We start from the raw sequence: 19375 nt of genomic DNA, 5'->3' as shown, positions 1-19375 counted from the left end.
GAAGACTATGACTTCGTGCAACTGCCATTCGTACGCAGAGGGAAGTCTCTGCTGAGTTCATCTGCTAGCAGATTGAGTTCCCCTGGTACATGTTGCGACAGTAGGAACATGCGTTTGAGAGCCCACTTCCAGATATTCTGAGCCAGCTTGGACAGTCCTGGAGAGTGGGTGCCCCCTTGCTTGTTGAGGTAGTACATGGCTGTGGTGCTGTCCGTAAGGACCATCACTGTCTTCCCTTGTAAGTGTTCCTGGAAGGCTTTTAGTGCCTTGAACACGGCCAGTAGCTCCAGTAGGTTTATGTGCTTGGATGCTACGCTCAGAGTCCACACTCCGTGAGCAGTCTGATGGGATAGGTGAGCTCCCCATCCTGCGAGGGAGGCGTCTGTGGTTAGAGTGGCTTCCACTGTGGGTGTGGCAAAAGTTTTCCCTAATAACAGGTTTTCCTTTGTCCACCACCGTAGCGAGAGAACCAAGGCCTGCGAGACCACCACTAGATCGTCCCATTGTCAGCTGGCCTGACACCACTGGCTGTTGAGCCACTCTTGCATTGGGCGCATGCGCAGGCGCGCGTGAGGTACCAAATAAATACATGACGCCATCATTCCTAGGAAGCGCATCGCTTTGCGCACCGTCACCTCCCGACCTGCCACATATTGGGAGATCTGAAACAGCATGTTTTGGACCCGTTCGTTGGAGGGGAAGACGAGGCCGTCCTTTGTTCGAATTAGAGCCCCTAGGAATTGTTTGACTTGGCTGGGGTCTAAGCTGGACTTCTTCTCGTTGATGGAGAAGCCCAGTTGGAACAAAAGGTCTAGTCTTTTGAGCGTTTCAGAAGCATGTCTCGTAAGAATCCCCTGTTATGAGCCAGTCGTCGAGGTAAGGGTATACTGGGATGGATAACCTGCGCAGGTGGGCCACTGCCAGTACTTTCGTGAATACTCTTGGTGCAGATGCTATGCCGAAGGGTAGCACTCTGAACTGGTAGTGTTTGCCCTCTATCAGAAACCTGAGGTATTTTCTGTGCGCTGGCAACATTAAAATATGAAAGTATGCATCTTTCATGTCCAGTGTTGTCATGTAATCTCCCTGTGATAGTAGTGGGATTACCTCCTGTAAGGTCACCATACAAAACTTTTGGGGTCTGACCAACTTGTTCGCTGGGCGCAGATCTAATACAGGGCGCATGGTTAGATCCTTTTTGGGTACAAGGAAGTACACTGAATAAAATACCTTCTGTTACCCGAGATAGAGGCACGACCTCTATAGCTCCTTTTTCCAGTAGCTGGTCCACTTCTTGGAGAAGGATGGCGAGGTTTTCTGCTGTCATGCGTCGTCCCCTCGGGGGTCTGTATGCTGGGGAACTGTTGAACTCTATACAGTAGCCGCGGGCTACGGTGGATAGTACCCAGCGGTCTGATGTTATTCCCTCCCATGCTGGAAGAAAGGATGTTAACCGGCCCCCGACCGGCGATGCATGGGAGGAGACCCGAATCTTCGCGTCACTTGGTGTTGTTGGTGGCTTGGGAGCCTCTAGGGGTGGAACCCCGGCCTCTCCCCTTGCCACGGCGTTGACCTCTCTGATTGTACTGGCCACTATTACTTTGGTAGTTGTTGGCAGAATATTGAAGTTGTCGATTCTGTTGCTGGCGTTGGCCACGAAAAGAACGCTTGTTGCCGAATCCCCGCCTGTTAGGGGGTTTTGAGATTTGGTCCAAGGTCTTTATGGTATCAAATTCTTTTTTCGCATTCTCCAGTGCGTCCTCCACTGCCTTTCCAAAGAGGTTAGACTCTTCAATAGGCTTGTTAATGAGCGCTGCTTGCGTTTCCGCCTTAAACCCGGAATTGCGAAGCCAGATGTGGTGCTTCAGCAGAATTCCCTGTACCAAAGAGCGGCCAGCTGTTTCCGCTGCATCAAGGGTATTCTTAACGATGCATTGGTTGACCAGAGACCCTTCATTAACTGTAGCCAGCAATCTAGTTTTTAGGGGTTCAGGAACTTCCTCGATGTCTTGCTTAAGCTTTCCCCATTGCGCATCAGCATAGCTTGCCAGCAATGTGTTATTATTGTCAATTCTAGTTGAGAACGCTGCCGAGGTGGTAATTCTTTTGGCTAGGGCATAAAGCTTTTTCCCCTCTTTATCCGGGGGTGCCTCGCTGGTAGACAGTGGAACCCCAGCCCTTTTCCTAGTGTTAGTCACCACTAAGGAGTCTGGGATTGAGTGACCCTTAATATATAGTGGGTCTGATTGAGAGGGTGAGAACAATTTTTCGATTCTTCGTCTCTTAACAGAGGCGAGTATTGGAATTGTTTGGCTGGTGGGGGGGGGGGGGTTTCTTTGATAATCCTCTCCACAAAGTCAGTGTCTGGGGTGACCTCCCCAGTTTCGACCTCCAAATGTGCTGCTGCTTTCCTCAGCAGCGCATTAAAAGGTGGGATGGTCGTCAACAGGCGAAGGGTTCCCGACTGGTGTGGTTTGAGGAGACCTGATGTCTATAATGTCTGGCTCTGTAGACCCTGATGGTGACTGCCAGGGATTTGGGTCACCTTCACCCGGGTCTTCTTCGTACCCTTCCTCACTTATGTTAGAGTCCTCATGGAAGCCTTCTCGCTCTTGTTGGTCCTCCTCATTAATGAACTCCTCCTGGAAGTGAGTGTCCTCTTCAGTGAGGTCGTAAGAGTTCATATCCTCCTGAAGGGGGTTATAGAACAACTTTGTTTATTTAGCCCTTGGACTTTCTAGGAGTACCTCCCTAAGTCTTTTAGGTGTACTATTTTCTGGAATGGACATGAATCTGTCTAACTTGTCCATACAGGACTGGAACTTCTCTAAGGTCCACTGAGGTAGGCCAGAGCGGTCTGGGAGTGAAAAAGGTGCCTCTTCTCCTTGTATTCGTCTAGATCTGTCCCATAGCGTCGAAGATAAGGTGCCCTCGCCTTCTGAGAAGTGTTCTGGCAGGCTAGGGCTTTCCGTCGACGGCGGGAGCTGTCCCAGCCTACTTTCCGGCGCCTTCGGCGTTTCTTTGGCCTTGTGCGCAGTTTTCGGCGTGTCACTTGACGTCCGTCCCTGGCCGTCCTTAGAAGATATACGTGCAAGGCTTTCGGCGATCATTCTGTCTGCCAAGGAAATCGCTAGTCGTCGCGATAGGTACCATCGAGTCTTTACTGGCAACGTGCGCACTCTTACGAGGCGCATCGCCGCCTGAGGGTTTGGGGTTAGCGCCCTTATTTCCAGAGTGCCCGGTCGCCAGTCGCGGGAGCAGTGGCAGGGAGGGCTGGCGACCCTTGCGGTCGGCGGAAGACGCCGGTGGGCCCGGCGCCTCCGTTGGCGCTCTGGCTGCCTTTGTCTTCGACGAATGTGTGCCATGGGGTATGTGTTTGAGATTTCTTGTGTGAATCCTTGTCGCCGGGGTGTTCATCCCCATAAGCTGGGCGTGAGCCGGGCTTGTCGGGATCGGGGACGGACGAAGAGGAGCGCGAACGCTCCCTCTAAAGGTCTACATCCTCTGTTACGGAGGCCGTGTAATCACTGTCCTCGTCACATTCGGCGGCAGCGGGCGAGGAATCTGACCTAGACATGGCGTAGACCGCCCACCTTTTAACCCTACAGTCTTTCATCGTTTTGGGCTTAAGTAACTTACAGGCCGCACAGCCTTCCTCCTTGTGATCGAGGGGCAAGCAACGGTTGCACCGTTTGTGCTTGTCCTTCCAGGTATATTTGCCTTTGCAAAGTGGGCAAAACCTAAAGGGCGTCCTCTCCATAGCTGAGGGCAAGAAGTGTGATTACGACTTCGAAAGAGAGGGAGGGGAAAGAGAAAGGCATTCTCGGAGAGAAAAGAAGACCACACAACCCCACTCTCCCTACTGTGTAAGGCCGGCGAGGCCAGGCCACGTGTTCGGCGACGCCGAAGAAGGATCTCCTCCGCTCGTCCTTCCGTCGAAGATCTTGCTCGGCGGAGAAACAGCTTGCAGCTTCGACGAGGGAGGGATCTATATGTTAGATATTAATAATAATAAACGACCAAGGGTCGAAGAAATGATTTCGCAATGTCTCTCAAGGAGCTCCGCATAGAGGCGACCAATAACTGGGCGGAAAAAAACAATCTGAGGAACCTCGACGCGTGAGGGATTGTGGGTACAACGCACATCACTATAGGGATAGTGTACAGACACGCCTTGTCGACGTCCCCTTTTCGACTACGAAAAACAAAATGCAATACTCCGCAGTGACCACTGGATGTCGGACTATGCACAGCATGTGATTCTAAGCAGATTAACAAACATCAGAAATATATATATATATGATACATTACTCACCGTAATCGTATTTCTGATGCTTGAATCTGCTTAGATTCACATGCTGTGCATAGGCCGACATCTAGTGGAAGCTGCAGAGTATTACAGTTTGTTTTTGGAAACTCGAAAATAGGCGTCGACACAGGGCGTGCCAGTAATACTATCCCTAGTGTGACGTCCTCTGTACCCATGATCCCTCACGCGTCTAGGACCCTCAGATTGTATTTTTTCTGACATGAGGAGTAGCTTGAGTACAGATGATCCAAGCAGATAGAAGATAGATAAGATAAGACTACAAGCATCCATGCGCCTTCTCTCAGAGGGAAGGAAGGGTGGGTCGCATGTGAATCTAAGCAGCTACAAGCATCAGAAATACGATTACGGTGAGTAATGTATCCCTTCTGAGGCTTGTGGAATCTGCTTAGATCACATGCTGTGCATAGATTAGCGAGCAGTGTTAGAAGGAGGTGGGATTTGAGAAGGGCCATGAGCAAATAAATGTCTTAGAACCGCTTGTCCCACTTGAGTATCTGTCTTGGAATGGGTGTCAATGCAGTAGTGCTGAGTAAAAGTGTGAATAGAGCTCCAAGTAGCTGCTTTGCAAATGGTGTCAAGGGGAACATTTGCAATGAAATCCAGAGTGGCCCCAATGCCTCTTGTCGAGTGGGCTCTGGGCGTAAAAGGCAAAGTTTTGTCAGAAAGAGAGTACACAACTGGATACAGTTGACAATCCACTTGGAGATGGCACCCTTAGAGACGCAATCTCCCTCTTTGCCTGTGGCTACGGAGACCAACAGTTGATCTGTTTTCCTAAGCGGTCTGGTCTTGTTTACATAGTAAAGGACCACCCTACGCACTTCTAGGGTGTGTAGTTTAACCCCAGCCGAGCTTTGTGGGTTTTGGAAGAAAGCCGGAAGCTCGATGGACTGGTTTACATGGAATTTAGAAATAAATTTAGGCGAGAACCTAGGGTGTGTCCGTAAAACCAGCTTATCCTTATGAATAGTAAAGAAAGCATCCTGCACTGACAGAGCCTGAATTTCACTGACCCTTCTTATGGATGTAATGGCTACTAAGAAGGCAGTCTTATAGGTCAGGTGTTTGAGACTTGTCTTATGCATGGGCTCGAATGGGGGGCCCATGAGTTTAGATAGCACCACGTTCAGGTCCCATCCTGTTGGTGGGTTAGATATAGGAGGATGAAGTCTCTTTACTCCCTCCATGAAGGCTTTAACCACGGGTACCTTCCACCACGACACCTTGCTATGTGAGGTGGTGTACGCTGACAGTGCTGCCAGGTGTACCTTTAGTGAGTTGAACAGCAACCCTGCGTCCAGCAGGTGGAGCATGTATGTCACGATTGTGGAAGGAGTGCAATCAACTGGGTTGATTTGTTTATTCTGGCACCAGATAACGAATCTCTTCCATTCCGTTTCCTAGACTCTTTTAGGATGTCCATACACCTCTGTGGTAAATTGAGATGTCCAAACTCTATGACCTCAAGAGCCATGCTGCTAGGTTCATGGAGTTGGGTAGAGGATGCACCTTCTGACCTTGGTGCTGGGACAAAAGATTGTACCAGCCCGGGAGTTTGATGGGAAATCGCACACCGAAAGTCTGCGTAGGTGTGGAAACCACGGTTGTCTCGCCCACATGGGAGCAACTAGGACGAGCGGCATCGACTCTCTGTTCACCACCTTCCTGATGAGGAGTTGGTGGAAAAGCGTACGCAAACATCCCTGACTAGTTCATCCACAGGGCAATCCCCAGGGAGTCTGGTTGGGAAACCTGGATACGAATCCTGGGCAATGTCTGTTTTCGCTTGTGGCGAATAGGTCTATAGTGGGGAAACCTCACTGAGAGAAGAGATCTTCTACGATTTCTCTGTGTAGACACCATTCGTGTTCCTCCGGAAGGGGATCTCTGCTCAAAGTGTCTGCTAGAGAATTGAGATCCCCTGGAACATGTTGAGATGACAGAAAGATGTTCTGTCTGAGTGCCCATATCCAAATTTTCTGGGCAAGTCTGGACAGATTTGGTGAACGAGTCCCTCCTTCCTTGTTCAGGTAGAACATGGCTGTCGTGCTGTCCGTCCGGATCTGCACCGACAGGTTCAGTAGGTTGGGCTCGAACGCTTGAAGTGCTCTGAAAACTGCCAGAAACTCTAGCAGGTTGATGTGATTCTTAGCCACTGTGTGAGACCAGAGACCCTGAGCTGTGTGGTGGAGATGGTGAGCTCCCCATCCCGTCAGGCATGCGTCCGTCGTGACTACCGCCTGTATCTCAGGATCGTAAAAGGGTTTCCCCTTGGATAGATTGTCTCTTGTCCACCAGTGGAGGCTTTGTACAAGTGTTGGCGAAACGACCACTAGATCGTCCCACTGACCACTTGCCTGAGACCACAGTTTCGCCAACCGTTCTTGCATGGGACGCATGTGCAGGTGCGCGTGGGGGACCAGGTAAATGACGCCATCATGCCCAGCAAACGCATTGCTTTGCGTACTGTTATCTGGCGACCGGTTTGATATTGCGGAATTTGCAGTAGTATATTCCGAATTCTTTCCTCTGAAGGAAAAGCCAACCCCTCTTGAGTATTTAGAACAGCTCCTAGAAACTGCTTGGAGGTGCTGGGCACCAGACTTGATTTTTTCTCGTTTATGGAGAAGCCCAATTCGGAGGAGGTCGATAGTTCTTTGAATGTTTGTCCTGCAAATTACTGGGGTCTCCCCCGTGATGAGCCAGTCGTCCAGATAAGGGTACACTGGGATTGCCTCCCTGCGTAGGTGTGCCGCCACCACCGCCAGTACCTTGGTGAATACCCTTGGAGCCGAGGCTATCCCGAAGGGCAGTACCTTGAACTGGTAGTGCTGACTGTCCACCTTGAAGCGCAGATATTTTCTGTGCGCTGGGAACATGGAAATATGAAAATAGGCATTTTTCATATCCAATGTTGCCATGTAATCCCCCTTTTTTAGGAGGGGAATTACCTCTTGGAGAGTAGTCATGCAAAATTTTTGGGGCTTGACATACTTGTTTGCAGGTCGTAAGTCTAATACTGGGCGCATTGTCAAATTTTTTGGCACAAGGAAGTAAGTTGAATAAATACCCTTGTTTACCTGATGTCCCGGGACGAGTTCTAACACCTCCTTTGCGAGAAGATTTTCGATCTCTTCGAGTAGGATCTTCTGGTGGTCTAAGGAGTGTATTCTTTGTCGTGGAGCGTGGTTTCGGGGACCACACAACCCCACTCTCTATGCAGTATCCTGCGGACACTGTGGACAGCACCCATCTGTTGATGTGATCCCTTCCCAAACTTGGGTGAAGATGGAAATGCGTCCCCCTACTGGGGATGCGTGAGAAGGGACCCTGAACGGAGCATCACTGTTTTGGTGGAGGCGTGCCCCCTCCTTTATTGGGACTGCCTCTACCCCTACCACAACCTCTTTTGTTACCCCTGCCATAACTCTGGGTAGACTGCTGGTTAGTGTTCCATGTAGTACCTTGGCCTTTGGAATAGTTTGAGCCTCTTTGGGAGTTTTGTCCGCGAGGCCGACGAAAATTGCCATTCCCTTTCTGGTTAGAGGGTTTGTTGATTAGTTGCCCTAGGGACTGGGGTGTCTCATACTCGTCCTTGGCATTCTTCAGCGCGTCCTCGACTGCCTTTCCAAACAATAGATCCGGCTCCACCGGCTTATCCATCAATGATGCTTGGGTCTCCGCCTTGAAACCAGACTGCCGTAGCCAAGCATGCCTCTTGATGACCGTGCTTTCAGCAATTAATCTGCCGGCGTTATCCGCGGCATCAAAAGTGGATTTTAAAATGCAACCTGACACGGCTTTCCCCTCTGCCGAAACTCGTGCCAATTGGCTTTTTAAGGGTTCTGGGGCAGAGTCTGAGAGCCGCGACTTCTTCCCACTGGTGGCAGTTGTAACTAGCCAGCAGGGTGGTGGAGTTGGCAATCCTTGCCTGGTAGGCAGAAGTGGAGGCTACTTTCCTGCCCAAGCCATAAATCTTCTTGCTCTCCTTGTCGGGGGGAGCTTTGGACGATGACAAGGGTGTTCCCGCCCTCTTACGGGTGTTTGTAACAACCAGGGAGTCCGGTTTGAGATGTCCCCTTATGTACAGTGGGTCAGATTGGGCTGCCCTGAAAAGCTTTTCAATTCTGGGGTTTACTGCCCTAGTGAGATTGGGGTTAACAAGGGAAGGGTCTATCCTCCTTTGTATTGACTTAAGGATAGGGATGGCCTGAGCAACAGGTCTCTTTTCTCCCACCAATTCCTCTGCAAAATCCCTCTCTTCCTGAGCACCTTGGGTGTCAATGTGGAAGTGCTGTGCCGCTCTGGACAGGACCTCATTCAGGAGAGGCTGGTTGTCGACAGGGGAGTCGGTAACCGCGGGCTCTTTCTCTACCAGGGAATCTACCCTGTATGTATCTGGGTCATACTCCTCCTCCTCCTCCTCCTCCTCCTCCTCCTCCTCCTCATCCCCATAATAGCCTGTCCCAGTTTGTTCTTCCAACACGCCCACGTCTGGATCCTCATCAAAGGATGGATCTTCCGGATATTGAGAATAGGGCTGTATATAGAAGGGGTCTGAAGACTGAGTTGGTGCTTCACCCCGGGACTTCTTACTTGGGGGTATTGGATCCTTAGAGCCTGAGGGAGTTGACCCTTCTGGGGTAGAAGAGAGAAAGTGTTCCGGGTTTTTGGTGTAGAAATCTGCCAATGATGACATCCTTGACATTACTCTGTCTATGTCATCACTGGACCATTCCCATGAACTGGGAATAACTTACCTGGAGTGCTTTCCCTGTTTTTTCCTGACTAGACCTACTGGTTTGAACAGGGGCCTTAGGGACAAGAGACTGAGACTTGTCCGTCTGTTTAGGTGGAGTAGAATGTAGTTTAGGAGTGGAAGTAGGCTGGGACTGCTTACTTCGTTGTTTGCTCCCCTCCCCGCAGGTGGAAGAGTGTTTCCCCGATTTTTGGGCCCTATCAGAGCTTTTCGATGCCTGGCGCCGAAATTCGGGGGTAGAGTCCCTGTCTCTGGAGAGAGAAAGGGATTCGGTAGCAGCCTTCGCGCTGCCTGCAGACGCCGACTCCTGGAGTGCGGCCTGGGGGTAGAGGTCGGCGTCGTCCTCTGACGACCGAACCTCAGTCACTAGGGGGAGCGAGGCACTCTTAGCAACAATGGAGGGTCGCCTGGTGTCATGTGGCGATCGCGAACGCCCAGAGGACACTGACTCGGTGGACCGTTCTCTACGTGCCCCTTTCCGAGAACTTGACGTGCGCGTCGAGTCTCGGTTGGACCTTTGTTTGCTGGAAGTGGTGTGGGTAGCGCTCGTGTCGCCGGGGGTCTTCCCCATAGCTGCCCTGACGGACAACCTTCCGAGGTCGGGGACTTGCGCTTGGCTGTCCATCAACGCCACATTGCCCTCGCCGTCCGAAAGTACGGCGTTGCTGCCATCGCTGAAGGCACCCTCCGCGGCCATGGCCTCTTGTCGCCTGGCGTGGTGGGCCCAACGCTTTGTCGAACGGTCCTTAAGGGTCTTCGGTTTAAACCGACTGCATGCTCTGCAATTCGCCTCGGGGTGGTCCCTCGGCAAGCAGAGGTTACACGTGGCGTGTCTGTCAACCAAAGGATACTTGGGGCAAAATTGAAAAGGGGTACCCTCCATTCGCACCCTCTGGCAGCAGGCTGGGAGAGTAGGAATATAAGTAATGTACCTATATTAATCAGAGTACAGGATATGTGCCACCCCCCACTCTGCCTACTTGCAGGGCTGAGTCCAGAGGACTTCCGAGGCCCGGGCCGAGGCCAGAGGCCAGAGGCCTTCCGAGGCCCAAATCCGTCGCTGTAGTCCGACGGTTGAATTGTCTCCGAACCGGCATCGAGTGTCGATGTTCGGAGACTCGACGTATAGGTGGAATAAACGGGGAAATATATAACAATATTTGCAAAATCTGACCAAGTCAGGGAACTCCGCTCAGTGCTTCCGACCAGCATGGCGGAAAAAAACAATCTGAGGGTCCTAGACGCGTGAGGGATCATGGGTACAGTGGACGTCACACTAGGGATAGTATTACTGGCACGCCCTGTGTCGACGCCCATTTTCGAAAAACAAACTAATACTCGGCAGCTTCCACTAGATGTCGGCCTATGCACAGCATGTGATCTAAGCAGATTCCACAAGCCTCAGAAATATATATAGAGAGGGAGACAGAGAAATGGATTATCACCAATACTATCACATTTCATACACTGCTTCATGCCAGATTCTAGCGTCTTTAGGTGCTGTAAAGGTCATAAGACACAGCTGGCCTAAATTAAGAAATTCAATTTAAAACATGCATTTGATGCATACTTTTTCGATGCAAATCACTCAATGGAAAGTCATTCGATGAAAAGTCCATCGATGGATTCACCAGATACCCTGCAGATTGGTCTTGAACTAGAGCAACCTCAGCACAAGGACACAGGTGAGAGCCCACCCTGTTGGAATTCAATCATGCAAGTATAGATCAAGTTAGCGCTTAAAACCAAGAATCTAGAACCACACAAACCACCTTAACCAGGTCACTCAGGATAATAGTCCAATTCCACTCACCTGGAGACAAGGCCTTCCTCAGACATCTCCTCGGCAAACAGAAGCTTGTGCATCCTCTCTCGGTAGTTCTGGCGAGTAATTGGCATCTCGCTCACTCGCACACCCCGACGATAATCTAAGGAGAGCGTTGGTGGCTTGTACTTCGCAAGAAGGTCGACTTCCTCCAAGGTCCTCTCAAAACATGGAACAATCAGACGGTTACCACTATGCCACCTCTCCTCAGTCCCAATAGGTGCGTCCCTCTTGGGGTCACGGTTGCTGGGGCCCACATCTTCAAAGCCAACAATCAATAGAATCTTCCTGAGCAATACCGGGCGTGTGCCAAAATCCAGCACAAGCCACTGCTCGTGGGTACCAAAAAGGGAGCATTCCACCTGCACAGTCACACAGCAACGTGTGGCAGAAACCGACTCGTAGAAGCTGCTGCCGCTGGCATACGTACATCTTTGGTGGAGCTTGCACCCTGCTAGTGAGAAGACAACTCCCGGGTCTCTCTTCAACAAGGCCACATGCATCAAAGGTCGCTGCAAAACACAGATGGGGAGAAGAAAATAAAACATACATTTAGATGGTGAAAGGTGAGGGGACGGAATAGAAGTTTCAAGTTTAAACTAATCATAAAATAATGCGCAGCAAATGAATGTTCACTAATAACCAGAATTCATATGAAGGGACTTTCTGATAAGTCGCCTGCTTCAATTGAGCCTGCCTATTAGAAGCTCTGTATCACTTGGATAAATGCAAGTAAAGCCAACTAAAGTGATGAAACTAGTACTTTACGTACATAAGTCTCCCTCCACATATATTAAGGGATTTACACATTACAGTCAGTCAGATGGAGCAACCAACATTCAAAATTGGTAGACTGGTGAATAGCTTGATCTCACTCATCAGGCACAGTCAAGTATACACCTTGATAATGTAAATATGCATACAATAAATATAGGACTGTCTCAAAAGTGGAAAACGACATCCAACCCTTACTCATTTAAGGCCAACCATTAACTGTTAAATCCGCTTATGGTGTAGGAGACATCCAATTAAAAACAAGCATTGACAAAGCCAAAAGTTTGTGTTTAGTGCAGTTATTTGCATTAATAGACATCAGGGGGCAAAGTTTCAAAGGAAAACAGAGCAAGGGAGGAAACGATTGAGAGGGTGCCATTGATGAGCAAGAGGAAATATGAGCGAGAAAGGTTGAGAGCGGAAGGCGGGCAGAGATGGCGGGTGGTTGGACAGAGAGAGAAGAGGGCAGTTGGACAGAGTGGAGGTCAGGCGGGAGGGTGGTTGGACATAGGGGAGGTCGGGTGGGGTGAGGGGTGGGGGTTGGGCGGGTAGAGAGGGGAGGTCGGCCAGGAGGCCTATGGGGTAGAGAGGGGAGGTTGGGTGGGTGGTTGAGGGGTTGGGAGGGGTAGAAATGGGAGGTCAGCATGGGGGTAGAGAGAGGCAGTCATGCCGGGGGGAGAAAGGGGCGGCCGGCCAGGCAGGAGGCCTATGGGGTAGAGAGGGGGAGGTCGGGCAGGCATAGAGAGGGGTGGGGGGGATTGGGAGGGGTAGAGGTGAGGTTGGGCAGGTGGTAGAGAGGGGAGGTCAGGCAGGTGGTAGAGAGGGGAGGTAGAGAGAGTGGGGTAGGATGGGTGGAAGACAGGTTGGGGTAGAGAAAGGAGGCAGAGTGCGACAGTCGGGTGGGTAATGGTAGTTGGTTAGGGGCAAATCATGAACAAAGCAGCCTCAGGAGGACTGTCGAAAGTAGCCCAAACAAAACCCAACCAGGATTGGGTGGGGGTAGAATGAGTGGGGTGGGGGGGGTAGTTTAGAAAGGCAGCCTCAGAGAACCAAAAAAAGAAACAGATTTGCCGTCAACAGGTAGGCCAAAATGAAAATGCGCAGCTGGGAAAGTGAAAGCCCAGCCCCCGACTTGTTTCTTACATAGCTGCAGACTGGAGAAAATATGGTTAGGGAACTTCCCATTGGGTAGTACGGCTGAGGAGTATGATTTGACAGTTTCAGGGCATTGCCCGTTGCTATGCCAAACAGTTCAGAACCCACCATTCACCCACCCCCTCTCCAAGAATGGTTTCTGCAATTTTATAAATTCGGCAAAACAGGGACTGCGCAGTTGCCACCAAACCTGAAAATTCACATACCGTCTTCATCTTATTTAAAAGCAGCTTCAAAGTCAGTACTACAGTCTCACAGAACCTACTTCCAACCAATGACATTTTTACTGTGTATACTACCACTCAGCCATCATCACCTCCACCGATTTTGATATTACAGGTCACTGATCCTCCGTACAGTGTGTAACAAAAGCACCTACCGAGGACTGAACTGTGAATTTCCAGTTATGCTTCAGCTTCTTTTCTCGGGAGCGGATAGTCTCTGGTTGGTTGCACGAGACACTGACGCCCTGGATTTGCTCAGCCATCTGAGAATTAAAAGTTAAGAAATGTAGGAATTGAGCGCAAATAAAAACCTGCCGTTTGCAGAAGCATGGACAGTAACTGGTACATTTGAAACATGCAGAGGTGCTGTTAGGAAAGAATAAGTGCAGTCCAACTGGTGTGGGACTACACAAATCTCTTGGTATTAGGTAACCCACCTTTTAATATAGGCCTCCACTACACACGTTGGTAATGTGAATGAGCAGCAAAGCTTACCTTAAGAGGGGTAATGTGAGATGTAGCGCTGTACAATGAAATCAGTAAAACACAAGTATCCAAGCAAACACTTGCACACTAAAGTTATATAAGCAATGATTTACACCAAGATATTTAAAGCATTCTTTAAAAAGCAGTAATTAGCTATAACATTAATCCCACGGTAGGATTCAATTAAAGAAGTGAACAATAAAGTAAGTGAGAAATTCATTCATATGTTACACATGTTCCAGCACCCGGAGGTTGACGTCGTTTGAGGTCAGTATAGCATTTATAGGTTAGATTAGAACAGGGCGATAGGTTAGAAGAACAGTGAGATTCTCCCAAAGGGATGCAGGCAGTCATTTATCCCAGCATTAAAGTGTTCACATTTAAGACCTGTAAGGAAACAAGCACTGCCAAAGACAATAGGTTCAGAAGGCGGCCTTTAGGGGACCAGGGCAACCAAAGTCAATGGACAAAGTCGAAGTTCTGATGCTCTTCTTAGAAAATGGTTCTAAATAGTCATGTTCAAAATAGAAAATCACAGCAACTCGAGAGGAGTCACCTTTGGAAAGCACAGGCTGCAAGACCAGTGCAGGTAAGACCAGTGCAGGCAAGACCAGTGCAGGCAAGACCAGTGCAGGCAAGACCAGTGCAGGCAAGACCAGTGCAGGCAAGACCAGTGCAGGCAAGACCAGTGCAGGCAAGACCAGTGCAGGCAAGACCAGTGCAGGCAAGACCAGGCCAACTTAGTGTAGGGTTTCAAAATCGCACTCCCAAAGATAGGAAGGAACCCCCAAATGGCAAAAGGGCAAAGCACCCCAAACACCTTTGAAATGAAGAGGTTGTTCCAGCTGGTTGCCTTCAGGATGCAATGCAGAAGACCCTTGGTCATGGTGACCAAAAGGGAGGACGTCTGGCAGGCTCCTGTGGCAGCACTCGAGAGAAGGTCTCTGCAGCAAGGGATTTCCAGCGATTCAGTGGCTCTTTGTGGTTTTGGCGCCTTTTTCCTCGGTGCCAAGGGAATAACGAAAAGCTCTGGTTAGGATTTCCTCGATCCCTCAGTCCTGGACTCTGGGTGCAGATTTCTTGCTTCTGTAGGGTCCTCTGGATGCCCACGTAGATCTGGCCAGATTCGGACTTCAGAAGACAATGCACCCACGTGGTCGAGCTACCCCGGGTATTGGGCTTCTGCAGCCTTGGAAAGTCGCAGCAAGCCAGGGGTTGCGCCAAAATAGCCCCAACTAGTCTTCACTGTTGATTCGAAAACAGGGTCAGCACAGCTGCAGGGCTTCACCGGGCACTTTATGGTCCTCGAGGGTGCTGCTGGAGTCTTCTACTTTGGAGGTTGTCCTCCAGTGGTCGACTCTCCCCTTAGTCCAAAGAAAATGCTTTTATGCGAGTTTACATTCACAGCCCTAGGCAGTCTATCACAGCATGGTGGCTGTCCTCAAGGACAGCCAACCGGCCAATTGGAACTGGTTTCACTTGTACACACCTAGAGACAAAGGACAGGGAAGCTTCAGAACCCTCCCTCACTTCCTGCCTTTCCAGACACACTGGAGCCTGGGCGAGTTTCAGGGCTGAAGCCCGCCAAAGGCAATTCACACAAAGGACTCAAACAACAGAGTAAAATCCCAGAAGAAACTAACAAGACATGGCGAAAAAAGAAGACAGGGGCCATTCACCCTTGGGTGCAGTACTGCAGCGGAGGTATCAGCCCCCTGATACATGTCACTAGATATTAAAAAAAGAAAAACACTGCCACCAGCCAACAAAATGTAACATGAGGAATGGGTTAAAGGAATTACTATGTAACCAACCCCCCAGCACTCCATATAGGGTGGTGCGTGCTTGACCCATAAAGTAAAAGGTAAGCAAGATAGGGGTCATTTTACCATTATTGGGAACAGTAATCCACCCAACAAAATGTAGTAAAACATTGAGACATCCAAGGGACTGCTCAGTGGCACTGCACAAAAGTGCTGCGTGTCAATGCATAAGCATATGCCTATGGAGTTTACCAGACCCCATAAAACAGTCAGGAAAACACAAGTGAGAAAAAGGCCCCACTCGCGAGTAAAAATTAAAAATCCCAGAGTCCAGTAGAAGAACTTGAGGGTGAGAGGGGGGGGGGGCGAGGGGGTTGAGGTCTTTAAGGTTAAAGGGAATTGGCACAGAAATGAAAATTCTCCCAAACAGGTGCCCACCCAACGAAGAGCAGGAAGAAGAGTAAAGGGTATACCCTCTAGCTTTAGGAAAAGGACTGGAGAACACTAAGGGTGAAGAAAGCCAGAGCTTTCAGCAAAAATGTTAAAGAAAATTATATGAAGTTCCTTTCTGTGGCCCAAGTATTTTCTAAAGTTTGGAGTACATGAGGGGGGACGCTGTTGCGCACACAGACGGATGCAGCATCCCGTGTGAGCTCCCGTGGAGAGGAGCCCAAAGTCGGTATAACTTGCAAAATATTGCCCAAATCCATACAATAACCTGAAGAGCGTCTGAAGGGCTCTACGGCATGTGGGTGAAAAATCAACACCATCGGTGTTGAATATCAGGAGATACACTGTGTGACGAGAGAACCCCCGTGGGAAGCGCTCTCCGGGCCCTGAGGGCGCGAGAAACAAAAGTTGTGCCGAGCGTGGGTATGTGCCCCTCCTCTACCAGCTACCTTGCGTTCATCACCTGAGAAGCTGCGAAAACACTCGATTATGACTGCAGGCCAGAAGCCGCATACTTTCCCTCGCACCCCTCGTGCAAACCGCTGGTGCTTCGGGCGAGTCCCGTTGAGCGCTAGTGAACAGAAGGGCTTGCCCAGCATCGAGATTAGGCTGTGACGAAGCTCTGACAGGCAGCCGGTACGATATGCGCAGCGGGGAGTGGGGGTGGGATGACTGGTTTGGATAATTTCACCCATTATGGGAATGGGCACACTCCGCAGACATTGATGGCCTGACACTGGTGAGCGCATTGACCCGCATCGAACTGGACAGTCATGCCGCCATCAACAATACGCGTCCCGGCGCGACTATCTGGGGACACCTGTGGGGCCTTCCAGCTTGAACGTGCGAACAAACTGGTGTGCAGCAGCAGGGACACAGATTGCTCCCAGGAGTGGGGGGGGGCACCAGGACAACGCATGATACGCCCGCACTGCCATAAGGCCTGACTGCATGGACTGCTGCTAGGCCGCTCACATGTAGCATCGCCGAGCTGGGAGACACCCCGCGCAGAGCAGTTTCAGCGCAGATACCAGCGGCATCCCCGAGTGCCCGGACTCAGGCTGGGACTCACAATTTCAACGCATTGAAACACCATCCATTGTCAGAGTGAACGAATAATAACCTATCGCCCTGAATTGCAACGCACCAAGCTGATACTGCTCTACATAATACAACATCTGACCGGGGAGCAGAGAGCCTTGCTCTGATCCGAACGCCACGGCGCATCTGGACACAGACAGGGAGGCATAGTGGAAGTGCTACCACGCCTAGCAAAAACAGAAAACTGGTGTCAGCTTTGGACTGCTGACTCCCAATCCAGCAGGGACTAGCACGCACAGAGAAACCCGGCACTGGTGATAAGAGTACTCAACAACCCCACTATTAGAGTGTGAACAGGTGCATCAACAGCAGTATAATGTGAGGCAAACCCATTTGGGAGGAGCTGCAGCAATTATTCACAACCCACTGCATAGACACTGTTGGTTCTAAATAGCAAACCGGATCCCCCGGATGCTCAGAGAATCATTAGTTACATTATTAGGACAGATTGCAGACAACTGGCAAGAGAAAGAGGCAGCACAAAAGCCACACCACTGAGTGGCATGAACCTAGGAATCTGTATTGTCTGAAATTTTAGGCATCCGCATGACTACACAGATTCCAGAGAATACGCATAATACTACAGAAAACCGTAGCAGAAGAAACTACAATCTACTCGGGTTACTACCCCAATACTGGGGGAGAAGAGAGGAGAGGACAAGAAACTGGGAAGCGCCCAAGGACAATGCCCAAAGGGGCAGGCCCCAAAAAGGGAAAGGGTGCCATAGATAAATTCACAACCGCGGTTGCAAGGACAGACATCATGGCCAACGTAAGCACCGAGCAAACCCTGCAACCCATACCTACGTCGCCGGCAACCACCAAGGACCCGCAAGCAGTATTCGCATCAATGCAGCCAAACTAGACGGCATCAACACGAATGTGACAACTATCATGAATCAACTCGAAAAAGCCACCAGTCGTATCACGGAAGCAGAGACCGGAATCAGCACGGCAGAGGACACAGCAGAAACACTGCGCAACACAGATGGCCAAAGACCTGGGAACGGTGAAACTAGTGTGAGTACTTGGAGGCTAGGTCACGCCGTAATAATATCTACATAATAGGGGGGGTCCCAGAGGATGCACAGGTCCTATGGAGCTGGCTGTGGAGGAATTACTCGGGGACCCTGGCTGGTCCTCCATGTTTGTAGTGGAAAGGGCACGCAGGTCACAGGCACCGCGCACCCAAACCCAGTGCCTTTCCTAGACCAATCATTCCAAGGTTAATGAACTATAGGGATAGAGACCTGGTTCTACGTGCTGCCAGAGATGAGCAGGAATTGCGATTAGGCTCCAATGTGATCCGGATCTTCCCAGATTACACACTCGCGGTTCAGCAAGAGAGGCGCTCCTTTTTAGGGGTCAAGAAAATGCTTCGCAAACGGAAAGTTCCTTATGCGATGCTATACCCAGCCAGACTTCGTATGCAGCACAATAAGACATACTTCACTTTACTGGAGGAGGCAGCCAGCTTCGTGGAAGCAAATATTCCGGTACAGCCAAAACAGCCACTGAACGCCGCAGACGACAGCAGAAGCAAGTCGCCGCAGCATGGACAGGACTGAGGGAATAATAGTACAGAAGAAGACAAGTATGAATAGTTGGGAGGCGGCATCCATCATAAAAAGGGAACTTTAAAGACAAATTGCTAGGCATGTAATCAAGGATGCCCCCGTTTTCATTATGACTGCAAGTAAAGTAATATAGTGGGCAGACAAGTGATGGTCTTTGGCCTTGGCCGCCACAGCAGCGACCCCCCGATGCAGGTGCACGAATTATGCGGTTCACAGGGAGAGGGGAATATGGGGGGGGGTCTGGGGGGTCTGACACAGTTGAAGTTCGGGCAACTAGGAGGGTTGGGGAGGAGGTGGAAAAGGGACATTGGGTGTGGTGTTAAAGTTAAAAATGCACAGATATGGTTCACAAAGACACACAAAAACTTTATGGGACTCTTGTACATGTACCAAATGGACACCACCGTCACATATGGCTAAGAGGAATCGGAACGGGATCACATTATTAAGCTGGAATGTGAGAGGACTTGGGACACCAATGAAAAGGAGGAAAATAATGGCGTACGTTAACAGGCTGGGGGCCCAAATTGTGTACCTACAGGAAACTCTGTTGGGACACCAGGCGGTAAGGATGGCACCTGGTTGGGGGAATCATCGCTTTTACATAACATATTCCAGCAGAGCACGCGGTGTGCCAACGCTGATACACAGGTCAATACCATTCACGCACTACAACACGGAAAGCGATCCAGAGGGGCGCTACGTACTAGTACACAGGAAGCTAACTGAGGAAGAAGTCCTGCTCTTGAATTTATATGACCCAAATATAGATGACCCTACTTTCTACTCTGTGCTGTTCCAAAAGTGCGTCAGATACCCTACAGCCCAAATAACAAGTGCGGGAAGTTTCAACACCATACTTGATACAAGCTTAAACCATACATCTGACACCCCTAGGACACTTACTAATGCAGCCCGCATGATACATACT

At 50.1% G+C, this 19375-nt stretch overlaps 1 protein-coding gene across 2 annotated transcripts in view; it reads right to left on the bottom strand.

Moving 5' to 3' along the window:
* The window catches only part of LOC138580391 (3'-5' exoribonuclease HELZ2-like), a 724800-nt gene that overhangs the window by 635256 nt on the left and 70169 nt on the right, over window positions 1-19375 (bottom strand). For both annotated transcript variants that reach the window (XR_011304244.1, XM_069650904.1), the window contains exons 4-5: window positions 13223-13330; window positions 10903-11426 (exon numbers count right to left, since the gene is read on the bottom strand). Coding sequence is in view for 1 of the 2 variants with exons in the window: in XM_069650904.1 (XP_069507005.1) it covers window positions 10903-11426; window positions 13223-13330 (632 nt within the window). In the remaining variant the exon portion in view is untranslated. The remainder of the gene's footprint in view (window positions 1-10902; window positions 11427-13222; window positions 13331-19375) is intronic.

Source organism: Ambystoma mexicanum, chromosome 3p, assembly GCF_040938575.1.
Source record: "Ambystoma mexicanum isolate Mex_15411 chromosome 3p, UKY_AmexF1_1, whole genome shotgun sequence".
NCBI classification, from domain to species: Eukaryota; Metazoa; Chordata; class Amphibia; order Caudata; family Ambystomatidae; genus Ambystoma; species Ambystoma mexicanum.
This window is presented reverse-complemented; position numbering and strand designations above follow the sequence as displayed.